At 36.0% G+C, this 13825-nt stretch overlaps 1 protein-coding gene across 1 annotated transcript in view; it reads right to left on the bottom strand.

Annotated features, from left to right (window-relative positions):
- Positions 1-13825, bottom strand: part of CNTN5 (contactin 5) — a 642146-nt gene that overhangs the window by 338333 nt on the left and 289988 nt on the right. Inside the window, exons 7-8 of the mRNA XM_069553671.2 lie at positions 10554-10735; positions 6688-6824 (exon numbers count right to left, since the gene is read on the bottom strand). Of these exons, the coding sequence (XP_069409772.2) occupies positions 6688-6824; positions 10554-10735 (319 nt within the window). The remainder of the gene's footprint in view (positions 1-6687; positions 6825-10553; positions 10736-13825) is intronic.

Raw genomic sequence — 13825 nt, forward strand, 5'->3', positions numbered from 1 at the left:
AAAGGCTTTGGCATAGTCAATAAATCAGAAATAGATGTTTCTCTGGAACTCTCTTGGTTTTTCAATGATCCAGCAGATGTTGACAATTTGATCTCTGGTTCCTCTGTCTTTCCTAAAACCAGCTTGAATATCTGGAAGTTCATGCTTCACATATAGCTGAAGCCTGGCTTGGAGAATTTTGAGCATTTCTTTACTAGCATGTGAGATGAGTGCAATTATGTGGTAGTTTGAGCATTCTTTGGCATTGCCTTTCTTTGGGATTGGAATGCAAATTGACCTTTTCCAATCCTGTGGCCGCTGCTGAGTTTTCCAAATTTGGTGGCATATTGAGTGCAGCACTTTCACAGCATCATCTTTCAGGATTTGAAACAGCTCAACTGGAATTCCATCACCTCCACTAGCTTTGTTTGCAGTGATGCTTTCTAAGGCCCACTTGACTTCACATTTTAGAATGTCTGTCTCTCAGTGAGTGATCACACCATCATGATTATCTGCGTCATGTATGGATGTGAGAGTTGGACTGTGAAGAAAGCTGAGCACTGAAGAATTGATGCTGTTGAACTGTAGTGTTGGAGAAGACTCTTGAGAGTCCCTGTGACTGCAAGGAGATCCAACCAGTCCATTCTAAAGGAGCTCAGACCTGGGAGTTCATTGGAAGGACGGATGCTAAAGCTGAAACTCCAATATTTTGGCCATCTCATGTGAAGAGTTGACTCATTGGAGAAGACTCTGATGCTGGGAAGGATTACAGGCAGGAGGAGAAGGGAAGACAGAAAATGAGATGGCTGGGTGGCATCACTGACTCGATGGGCAAGAGTTTGGGTGAACTCTGGGAGTTGGTGATGGACAAGGAGGCCTGGCATGCTGCAATTCATGGGGTCTCAAAGAGTCGGACATGACTGAGTGACTGAACTGAAGTGAAGTCGTGCTTGCATGGGACCTTTTGAAGGAAGTCCCCATTGTCTTCATTACCTCCACCATAATTTGGCCTCATGTCAAATAACAGGGAGGGAACACAACCCTGCTCTTCAACAGAAAATTGGATTAAAGATTTACTGAGCATGACCCCCCCCCCCATCAGAACAAGACCCAGTTTCCCCTTCAGTCAGTCTCTCCCATCCAGAGGCTTCTATAAACCTTGAAAGACTGAAGACCACAATAAAAGAAAAGTAATGAATCTGATCACATGGACCACAACCTTTTCTAACTCAATGAAACTGTTAGCCATTCTGTGTAGGGTCACCCAAGACGGATGGGTCATAGCGGAGAGTTCTGACAAAATGTGATACACTGAAGAAGGGAATGGCAAAACACTTCAGTATTCTTGCCTAGAGAACCCCGGGAAAAGTATGAAAAGTCAAAATGATAGGACACTGAAAGATGAACTCATCAGATTGGTAGGTGCCCATTATGCTATTGGAGATCAATGGAGAATATCTCCAGAAAGAATGAACAGATGGAGCTAAAGCAAAAACAACACCCAGTTGTGAATGTGACTGATGATGAAAGGAAAATCCAATGCTGAAAAGAGTAATATTGCATAGGAAACTGGAATGTTGGTACATGAACCAGGGCAAATTGGAAGTGGTCAAACAGGAGATAGCAAGAGTGAACATCTACACTTTAGAAATCAGTGAACTAAAGTGGACTAGAATGGGTGAATTTAACACAGATGACGATTATATCTACTACTATGGGCAAGAATCCCTTAGAAGAAATGGAGTAGCCATCATAGTCAAAAAGAGTCCAAAATGAAGTATTTGGATGCAATCCCAAAAATGACAGAATGATCTCTGTTCATTTCCAAGGCAAACCATTCAATGTTACAGCAATCCATGTCTATGCCCCAACCAGTAATGCTGAAGAAGCTGAGGTTGAACAGTCCTATGAAGACCTACAAGACTTTCTAGAACTAACACACAAAAAAAGATGTCCTTTTCATTATAGGGGACTGCAGTGCAAAAGTAGGAAGCCAACAAATACCTGAAGTAATGGGAAAATTTGGCCTTGGAGTACAGAATGAGGCAAGGCAAAGGCTAATACAGCTTTACCAAGAGAACACACTGATCACAGCAAACACCCTTTTCCAACAATACAAGAGAAGACTCTACATATGGGCATCATCAGATGGTCAATACCGAAATCAGATTGATTATATTCTTTGCAGCCACAAATGGAGTAGCTCTATTCAGCCATCAAAAACAAGACCAGAAGCTGACTATGGCACAGATCATGAACTATTTATTGTCAAATTCAGACTTAAATTGAAGAAAGTAGGGGAAACCACTAGACCATTCAGATATAACCTAAATCAAATCTCTTATGACTATACAGTGGAGGTGACAAATAGATTCACAGGATTAGATGTGATAGACAGAGAGCCTGAAGAACTATGAACAAAGGTTCATGACATTGTACAAAAGGCAGTGATTAAGATCATCCTCAAGAAAAAGAAATGCAAAAAGGCAAAATGGCTGTCTGAGGAGGTTTTACAAACTGCCATGAAAAGAAGAGAAGCAAAAGTCAAAGGCAAAAAGAAAAGATATACCCATGTGAATGTGGAGTTCCAAAGAATGCAAGGAAAGATAAGAAAGATTTCCTCAGTGATTAATGCAAAAAAATACAGGAAAACAATAGAATGGGAAAGAGTAGAGATCTCTTCAAGAGATACTAGAGATACCAAAGGACCATTATATGAAAAGATGGGCTCAATAAGGGACAGAAATGGTATGGACCTAACAGAAACAGGTGGCAAGAATACACAGAAGACCTGTACAAAAAAGATCTTCAGGACCCATATAATCATGATGGTGTGATCACTCACTTAGAGCCAGACATCCTGAAATGCAAAGTCAAGTGGGCCTTAGGAAGCATCACTACGAACAAAGCTAATGGATGTGATGGAATTACAGGTGAGCTATTTCAAATCCTAAAAGATGATGCTGTGAATGTGTTGACTCAATATGCCAGCAAATTTGGAAAACTCAGCAGTGGCCACAGGACTGGAAAAGGTCAGTTTTCATTCTAATCCCAAAGAAAGGCAATGCCAAAGAATGTTCAAACTACTGCACAATTGCACTCATCTCACATGCTAGTAAAGTAATGCTCAAAAATCTCCAAGCCAGGCTTCAACAGTATGTGAAGTGTGAACTTCAAGATATTCAAGCTGGTTTTAGAAAGGGCAGAGGAACCAGAGATCAAATTGCCAACATCTTTTGGATCATTGAAAAAGAATGAGAGTTCCAGAAAAACATCTACTTCTCCTTCATTGACTATGCCAAAGCCTTCGACTGTGTGGATCAAAACAAACTGTGGAAAATTCTGAAAGAGATGGGAATACCAGACCACCTGACCAGCCTCCTGAGAAATCTGTAGGCAGGTCAAAAAGGAACAGAATTGGACATGGAACAATAGACTGGTTTCAAATCTGAAAGGAGTAAGTCTAGGTTGTACATTGTCACATTACTTATTTAACTTATATGCTGAGTATATCATGAGATTGCTGGACTGGATGAAGGACAAGCTGGAATCAAGATTGCCAGGAGAAAAATCAATAACCTCAGACATGCAGATGACACCACACTTATGGCAGAAAGCGAAGAAGTACTAAAGAGCCTCTTGATGAAAGTGAAAGAGGAGAGTGAAAAAGTTGGATTACAACTCAACACTCAGAAAACTAAGATCATGACATCTAGTCCCATTACCTCATGGGAAATAGATGGGGAAACAATGGGAACAGCAACAGACTTTATTTTCTTGGGCTCCAAAATCACTGCAGATGGTGACTGCAGCCAGGAAATTAAGACGTTTGCTCATTGGAAGAAAAGGTGTGACCATCTTAGACAGCATATTCAAAAGCAGAGACACTTTCCTGACAAAGGTCTGTCTAGTCAAAGCTATGGTTTTTCCAGTAGTCATGTATGGATATGAGAGATGGACTATAGAGAATTGATGCTTTTGAATTATGGTATTGGAGAAGACGCTTTTGAGTCTCTTGGACTGCAAGGAGATCCAGCCAGTCCATCCTAAAGGAGATCAGTCCTGAATATTCATTGCAAAGATTGACACTGGAGCTGAAACTCCAATACTTTGGTCATCTGATGTGAAGAACTGACCCATTTGAAATGATCTTGATTTGGGGAAAGATTGAAGGTCAGAGGATAAGGTGATAGCAGAGGATGAGATGGTTGGATGACATCACTTACTCTATGGACATGAATTTGAGTAAACTCTGGGAGTTGGTGATGGACAGGGAGACCTGGCGTGCTGCAGTCCATGGGGTCACAAAGAGTTAGACAAGACTGAGTTACTGAACTGAACTGAAGGACACAAGATAAACTTATTAGAATCAAATGGGTCCAAGATAGTAGAAAAGTTGACTTTGATTAGACCCTCATCCTCAATCAGGAAGGTTGATGATACACCCAGAGGCATCATGTCAGTTCGAATCACTGTCAAAAGACCAAGGAGTGCATGATGACCCAATTCCTGGAAATCTCCACGTCTTCCCCAAAATAGTTGGAATAATCCTCACACTCATTAGCATACAAAATACCCAGCCTATAAAAGCTAACCACACCACATTTTGCACTGCACTTGCCCTCTGTGATGGCCCACACTCTGTCTGGGGAGAGTAGTTTTCTCTGAATCTGAATAAATCCATTTCTTACCCATCACTTTGCCTCTCAATGAATTCTTTCTGTGATGGGACATCAAGAACCTGAGCTTCATTCAGTCCTGAAACCAGGTATTGTGGGTTTTGGCTAGGTTAGAGTTCCAGCTCATAGGTTCAAGTCCTAGTCTGTGGTAAATGGTTTCAATCTCAGGCAAACAACTTTATTTTTTGATTATCCCACTGTCTTCAAAGTGACAGCAGTAGGTTAGATGATGTCTAAAAGTCTGCTAAAAGCGGCAATGAGTTAATGGTAATCACTGATATTTTCATATAAACTTATATGATTGAATAAAATTTGAAGAAGTGATGTATTACTAGAAAGTAATGAGGCCGTTAAAAAGAATACATATGAATCAGTTCCGATGAGATGGATGAAACTGGAGCCGATTATACAGAGTGAAGTAAGCCAGAAAGAAAACACCAATACAGTATACTAACACATATATGTGGAATTTAGAAAGATGGCAATGACGACCCTGTATGCAAGACAGCAAAAAAGACACAGATGTGTATAACGGACTTTTGGACTCAGAGGGAGAAGGAGAGGGTGGGATGATTTGGGAGAATGGCATTGTAACATGTATACTATCATGTAAGAATCGAATCGCCAGTCTATGTCCGATGCAGGATACAGCATGCTTGGGGCTGGTGCACGGTGATGACCCAGAGAGATGATATGGGGAGGGAGGTGGGAGGGGGGTTCATGTTTGGGAATGCATGTACACCCGTGGTGGATTCATGTCAATGTATGGCAAAACCAATACAGTATCATAAAGTAAAGTAAAGTAAAAATAAAAATTAAAAAATAAATAAATAATAAAAATTTTCAGAAAGAAAAAAATAAATTAAAAAACAAATAACACAACAAAAGTAAAAAAAAAAGAAAGTAATGAGGCAATTAAAATTAAAAGAAAACTTTATTTTTTTTCAACAACAACAAAAAGAACCCTATACAAAAACATGGGCAGAAGACCTAAATACAGATTTCTCCAAAGAAGATACACAGGTGGCCAACAGGCACATGACAAGATTTTCAAAATTGCCAATTATTAGAGAAATGCAAATCAAAACTACAATAAGTTACAGCCTCACACCAGTCAGAATAGCCATCATTTAAAAGTCTTCAACTAATAAATGCTGGATAGGATGTAGAGAAAAGGGCACTCTTCTACAATTGGTGGGTATGTAAGTTGGTGCAACCACAGTGGAAAACTAAAACTACAATTACCATATGATCAAGCAATCCCACTCCTGGGCATATATTTGGACAAAAGTGTAATTCAAAAAGATGTTTGCACACCTATGTTCCTAATAGCACTAATTTGCAATAGCCAAGACATGGAAATAACCTAAATGTCCTTCAACAGATAAATGGGTAAAGAAGAAATGGCACATATATACAATGGAATATTCAGCCAGCAAAATAATGTCATTTGTGGCAACATAGATACAACTAGAGATTATCATACTAAGCAAAGTAAGTCAGAAAAAGACAAATACCTATGATATCACTTATATGTGAAAGCTAAAATATTACACAATGAATCTATACATGAAGCAGAACCAGAATCACAGAGATAGGGAACAGATTAGTGCTTGCCAGGGGGGCAGATGTTGGATCTAGTGGGAGGTTGGGGCTAGCAGATGTAAACTTTTATACATAGAATAGATAAGCAACAAAGTTCCACTGTACAATACATACAATTATATTCAATATACTAGATAAACCACAATGGAAAGTAACATTTTAAAAAGAATATATATATATATATATATATGTATAATTGAATCACTGTGCTGTACAGAAATAATTAACACAACATTGTAAATCAACTATATTTCAATAATTTTTTTAAAGAGTAAAAATTAATTTGGTTATATGTTATCTTTCTCATTCTGAATATAAGGGATAAATAAGAAATGGCTTTCAATAAGACTAAAGGAAGTTAGTTTGTCCTTTGTGAAATTCCACTAAAATATCACTGGAACATACTAATGGTTACCAACAGTACCTGAAGCAAGAGGGGTACTCCATTCTTCAGCCAGCGGTAGGTGGGTCTGGGTTTTCCAGTAGCCTTACATTCCCATCGCAGATGGCTCCCACTGTCTAACTGAGTATCATTCAGTTTTTCTACCCAGTGTGGATATGCTGTAAGGGTTAAAGGATTAAAGAAGGGTGATTTCATTTCTCAACGTTTCACAAAACTCAAAAGTTTTTATGAAATGTTAACAAATTCATAAGCATTAAATATTTTATCAATTCATGTAACTTGGATTTTGGAAGAAACTTGGCGCTTACACAGAGAACTCTATTTCCTGTGTGAAAATATAACCATGATGATATTTTAATAATTTGAAACACTTTTTAATTTAAGTGAATCATATCTTCCTGTTCTTGTTGTTGAATTTTAAAATATTTCCTCTTCAAAAGGCACTTTTTTCCTTATTTTTAAAAAATTTTATTTATTTTTAATTGAAGGATAATTGCTTTAAAATATTGTGTTGTTTTATGGCATACATCAACATGAATCAGTCATAAGGGAGAGAACTTACCTGTCTTCTTGTTTTACCCTCTTTAGAGTAAGTGATAGATTCTTCCCATGGAGAGCATGGGAACCTGTTTAGAAATAAGTCTTTCTAAACTAAAAATCTTTCTAAACAAGAGGCATCTGTCTTCCAAATATTGAGCAGCATTAGCACAGTTTGAAGTAATACAACAAGCCCATTTACTGAATAACTGTTCTGCTTTTTGTTTCCTAATAAAGCCTGAATTACTTCAAAAAATAATTTGTAAATTCAAGTATCATTTAATATAAAATTGTTCTATATTTACTGGCATTTTATGCATATATTTATATATGCAAGTTTTCAATACTCTATTTCTTTCTCAAAAAAGATAATATTCCAAGTGAATGAAATTTATACAGTGTGAAAAGTGAAAGTCGCTCAGCTGTGTCTGTTTGCCTCCCCATGGTCTATACAGTCCATGGAATCCTCTAGGCCAGAATACTGGAGTGGGTAGCCTTTCCCTTCTCCAGGGGATCTTCCCAACCCAGGGATCGAACCCAGGTATCCCACATTGCAGGTGAATTCTTCACCAGCTGAACCACAAGGGAAGCTCCAAATTACTGGAGTGGGTATCGTATCCTGTCTCCAGTGGATCTTCCCGACCCAGGGATTGAACTTGGGTCTCCTGCATTGCAGGAGGATTCCTTACTAACTGAGCTGTCAGGGAAGCCATGGTTAAAGTGTCTTTCCTCCATTGACATTTTTCTCAAGTTTGAATCTCTTAATTTCTCTCATCTATTTCTTTCATCTCTCTACCCCTTTCCCTTCTGGGAATCACCTATTTTTTTCTCTGCATCTGTTACTCTGTTACAGCTTTGTTATTGTTTTCATTTGTTTTGTTTTTCAGATTCTACACATAAGTGGAATCATATGATGCTTGTCTTTCTCTGACTTATTTTCCTTAACATAATTCTCTCTGGGTCCACGCATGTTGTCACAGATAGTAAGATTTCGTTTTTATTTTTTAAGCCTGAGTATCATTCCATTTTATACGTATATGTGTGTGTGTGTGTGTGTGTATTCCAAGATGTCCAGAGCTTTTTTGTACCTATTGAGATGATTATATGATTTCTTTATTTGATTTGTTAAAGTGGTATAAAACAATAATTTGTGGATATTAAACATCCTTGCATCCTTGGTATAAGCCCCACTAGATCACTGTGTGATCATTTTAATGTACTGTTGAATTCAATTCGCTAATTTACTTGTTGTTGTTGAGGATGTTTCCATCTGTGTTCATCAGTGGTACTGGCCTGTAAATTTTTTGTGCTATATTTTTGTCTGGTTTTAGTACTAGGTGATATTGTAGAATGAGTTCAGAAGTATTGCTCTGCAAATTTTTGGAATAGTTTGAAAAGGAGGGTTGTTAAACTTTTTTAAAATTTTTTGATAGACTTTCCACCTGTGAGGCCATCTGGTACTAGACTTTCGTTTTCTGGGAGTTTTTGTTTTATTTTATTTAATTACTGATTTAATTTCATTACTGGTAATTGATCTTTTCATATTTCCTATTTCTTCCTGATTGTTTCTTGGGAAATTGTACATTTCCAGACATTTATTCTTTTTTTCTACATTGTCCATTTTATTGGCATATAATTGTAGTAATCTCCTATGATCCTTTGTCTTTCTGTGGTATTGGCTGACTTCTCTTCTTTCAGCTTTGATTTTATTTACATGGGCCCTCTCTCTTTTTCTTGATGAGTCTAGCTAAAGGTTTATCAGTTTTACTTATTTCAAAGTACCAGCTCTTCATTTCATTGATCTTGTTTATTGTTCTTAGTCTCTATTTCACTTATGCCTGCCTCATTTGCTGCCAGGCCCTGCCTCATGCAGTGGCTTGAGGTAAGTGCGACTGGGTGACTGGCTGCATGGCCTGGTAGCAAAGGACTGGCACTGACCCACTGGTTGCTGGGACTGTGTCCTGAGCTAGTTGGCTATATCCTGGGAGTTCTGGGGCTGGTGCCAGCCCACTGATGGTAGGGGCTGTGTCCTGATCCAGCTGGCTTCCAGGCCACTGGTAGATGGGAAAACCTTTAAGGTACAAATTCTCTGGAATGCTTTTCTTGAATCACTCTGGTAGAAAGTAGTAGACTCTGCTCCCGTAGGCTTTTATCACAGCGGATAGCATGCTCTGCCCTCTGTGGGGTTTGCTTTCCATCTAATTCAGTCAATCAAGAGTTTCCTTAAATCTCTATCATTAGCTTATAGTGCAGTAATAGCATTTAATAAACATTAGCTGAATCAATGAGCGAGTGAGCAAAATATGCATGGCATAGTAAATCTGGTTGGAGTGCTGAATTTTTAAAGGAGGTTTTTTTTTTTTTTTTTTTTTTTTTACAAATAATAAAAGCAAAACAGGTTGAAATAATATTTTAGTATTTCAAAATACTTTGCAGCATCCCTGTGAATAACTTTAGATGAACTGATCTTGAATACAGTAACAGTTATAGTTTCCAGCAGAGTCAGCTTCATATGCAATTTGATTAATTTCACATTGTAAGGATCTGTATTTTCTTGTATCAGTGCTCTGTGTTACAGTTTCCCTCAGTTTTAGAGTCCTCATCTGGAAAATAAGAATAGTATCACTTACCTGTTATATATAATATGCATTATAAAAGCAAATGTGAAAAGTATAATTTGCTATTTATAGAAGATGAGATTGTATATATTTTGGAAGCAGATTTTCCCAATTCTTACACACAACCCGGTTGTCTCTGAAAGTTTTGGCAAATATAAACATTTGTAAGCCATGAAGGTTATTTATCATACAGATGCAATAATTTAGTGTAGGGCCAGCAAAGTTTTTGTGTAAAAGATGAGATAGAACATATTTGACACTTTTGATGTCAGTTGATCTGTCTCTCAACAGCTTAATTCTACCTTAGCAGTGCTTAAAGCTGATGCAGGCATTATGCAAACAAATGGGTGTCATTGTGTTTCAAAAATATTTTATTTACAAAAAAATGAAAAGACAGCTAGTAGGATTTGGTTCATGGGCAATAAATTGTGACTCCTGATTCAGGCCAAGGGCAAGAATAAGTTAATAACTATTACAAGATTTGCAACATCAGATGACAGCTTTAGTGCTAGGAAAATATTTTTAAGGTTAGCAATTACTTATGCTATAAAAAGAACCTGACAATTCCTCATTTATTTTTAATTTAAAGCATTTCTGTGTGTAGGGTAATTTTACTCAATGATTTACCATACAAAAGAAGCATGGTATATGTATCTAACAATGTTTAGTTCAAATTGCATTTTCAGTTTGACTCTTGGGACCAGGGCATCAAACTTTGCTGAGAACACTTACTGTATACTTGCAACTGTCCACGAAAGGTATTTTTTCCACGTGAGTTTTCAGCTCTGCACTCATATATGCCTGCATCGTCCAGCTGCACGTTGGGTATTTCCAGTACTGCCTGAGATTTACGCAGACGTGACTTACTAGGAATATAACCATTAACCTTCATCCATGTGATTGTTGGAACTGGGCTACAATAAGGAGTAAAAATGCCATTAATACACCTTCCACTATTAGGAACATAGATTCTGTTATCTGGTAATTTAAGCACTTAATAGGCTGAGTGCAATAAAGTGTAATCAGAATTAAGAACCATGTGATGTTTGATATACTTCAGTTTCCATGTGGATTGTCTGCTTATAAGTTAGATTACAAGGAAAGAGAGTTTCCTTTTCTTTTGTATTTCAGAAAAGCAATTCAAAGGTTATATTTTACACATATACATGCTATACTTTACTTTTTTAAAACTGTGTAAAATTGTTTAAATGGTGAAAGTAATTTGGAGAAATTTACAAAAGTAATATACGCTTATCATAAGAAGTTGAACAAGAGTCATGAGCTAAATGAATTAAAAACTCATTATTGTTCCAATCCCTTAAAATATCTTCTGCAGAAAGAAAGTTAGCAAGCAATTTCCCGCCTTGTCTCTATGATGCATATATAAGCACATATTAAAAAATTTTTATTAATAAAAATCAAATCCAAGATCAACTGCTGACTTATTCTGGTTAATAGCTATATATTATTCCCTTGTGTAGATGCATCAGAATTTTAATCAAACATTCTCTATACATTCAGTGTAGCCTTTTTTTCCTTTTTTTTTTTTGCTACTAAGGAATAACATTGCTAAATGTAACTTTGTACATATATATCATATGCCATTGCTTTTTATTTTCTACTTCAGACATTCACAAAAGTGGAATTGACAGACACAAGGGCATGCCCATTTTTCATTTTAATAAGTGCTGCCAGATTGTTTTCAGTAATATAGTAGCATTTTCCACATCCATCAGTAATACCTGAGACTGTTTTCCCATATCCTTGCCACCACATTATGTGATCAATCTGTTTTTTATCAGTATTGATAGGTACAAAATGACATTTTGCTATAATTTCTCTGAACTCTAAGAAAGTTGAACATCTTTTCATAATTATACTATGAATCTGCTATTTGAATCTGCTTCACTGTGAATTGTTTATGTTATTTTTCAACTATTTCTTTCACTTTTCTGTTTGCCTATTTGCAGTGTTTAATTTCTTAGGATTCTTTGTGTATTAGGGCCATTATGAGTTCATTTACCAGAAAAGTTCTTTCTCGGTATACTCATAGTTTATGATGGCATCTGTGATAAATTTTACAAATACTTTTGGGAGAAAGAAGCATCTGTAGGTTTTTTCATGACTTCAGAATTTTTGGTTGTTTAAAAATTATCTGTAAATCCAAGTATGTATTCATATTTCCTTCAGTCTTTCTGGTAACTTTTTAAAAAATTATTTTTAAGCATTTGGATCTTTAATCCATCTGGACTATATTCATGGTTTTGGTGTGAGATGGGAAATGGCAACTAATTATTTTAGAATCACTAAAACTCCTTTTCCAACAATTTTTGGAATTTTACCTTTGCTATATAATTGGTTCTCACATGCTTAAATCTGTTTCCGTCTTCACAGTTCTGTTCCACTGAGTTATTTATTACTATCTATATTTAATGCACTCTATGCTCTGGACTCAGTCTGCTTTTTCAGTTCTATTTCTCACTATTTCTTTCCACATCTCCTGACCCAGAAACACATCTTTGTGTGTTTCCAATCATATCTGTTAAAGTCCTACTAATCTTTTGAGAGCCATTCTAAATGTCTCCTCTACAGTAAAGTCTCCTTATTTGTGTAGTCTTCTGGGTTATTTTTCTTTTAAACATCAAAGTGATTTGTATATATTACTTGGACTCTTGTAACATTTTATAATTGCAAAATGTAGGATATGTTTTCACTAATTTTCCTGACAGGAGTAATAGCAGTGTTAAATTTTAGAAACAATGCCACATTAAACACAGTGTTTATTTCTTAACATCTTTCTTACTTGTTTCTTAAGTATAAGATATAATTGAAATTGATATATTAGAGTTGACAAGTTGTGCTTCTTTGTTTAGGTACATATATCAATATCTAGGAAAACTGAATATTGCATTTTCAAATTTATTGGCCTCACACATTGTTCTTTTAATATGTACAAGAATTGACTTGTTATAGTTTTTAATTTAATATTTCTGCATCTATATTCAAAGGTGAGATTGTCTGTACTCATTAGGTTTGCTGGTTTACATGTGCACATTCTTGTTAGGGAGTTGGTAGTTGCTTTATTTATAAGCTAGCATTGACAAAATTGGAGTCATAGTGATGGATAATAGCTTGGTAAACATGCCAGAATATTTGCATCTCCTATTGTGATAGCTCCAATAGTAAAGAAATTGTATGTTCCTTAAGAAACTGATCAGACTGATAAAAATAAAGTCATCCTCATCATAAGTGGAGTTAGTTTTGGAAAGCGTTTTCAATTTCTTCTGTTTTCTTTAATTATTTGTATTTAAATTTCTGTTTGTGTTTACTTTGGCAATTCATGTTTCCCTAGAAAATCAAAAGTATTTCATCCATGATTTCAATATTTTAGCAGTGAGCTATATAAATGCTAATTGTTTAAAAGTTTAAAAAACTCTTCTATTATAAGTGGTCACACGTTGTAGTAGAAGTTAAATGTGTTTTCCACAGTCAGATTTCCCAGAATAAAAGTAACTGTGCAACTACATCTTTTCTGAGTTGCATTTCCCATCTCACAACAAAACCATGAATATAGTTCAGATGAATTAAAGATCCAAATGCTTAAAAATAATTTTTAAACAATCATGATTTTTAAAAGAATCATTTCATCATTTTTTGACATCTTGTTTTGTTTTTCCAGTTACCCCAAATGTAAAATATGGTGGAAATTATAGTTCTTATTTCAGAAATAATAGTCCCTATTTCAGAGGGTAGTTATAAATATTTGATAAGTTAAAGTACTTGGCACAGAACAAGGAGACCAAAAAAAAATGTTTGCAATACTGTAATGATTATATTTGTATCTTCTTTCCAACTTTAATGGTATGAGTATATGCTTTCTCAACTTCCTCTCCTCTTAACACTGCACATTGGTTAGGAACATGGTCTACCTGGGAATACAATTTACATTCAAATAAAATTCAAACACACAGATGTTATGTGACCTTCAGAAAGTAATCTAAGTT

This window comes from Ovis canadensis, chromosome 15, assembly GCF_042477335.2.
Source record: "Ovis canadensis isolate MfBH-ARS-UI-01 breed Bighorn chromosome 15, ARS-UI_OviCan_v2, whole genome shotgun sequence".
NCBI lineage: Eukaryota > Metazoa > Chordata > Mammalia > Artiodactyla > Bovidae > Ovis > Ovis canadensis.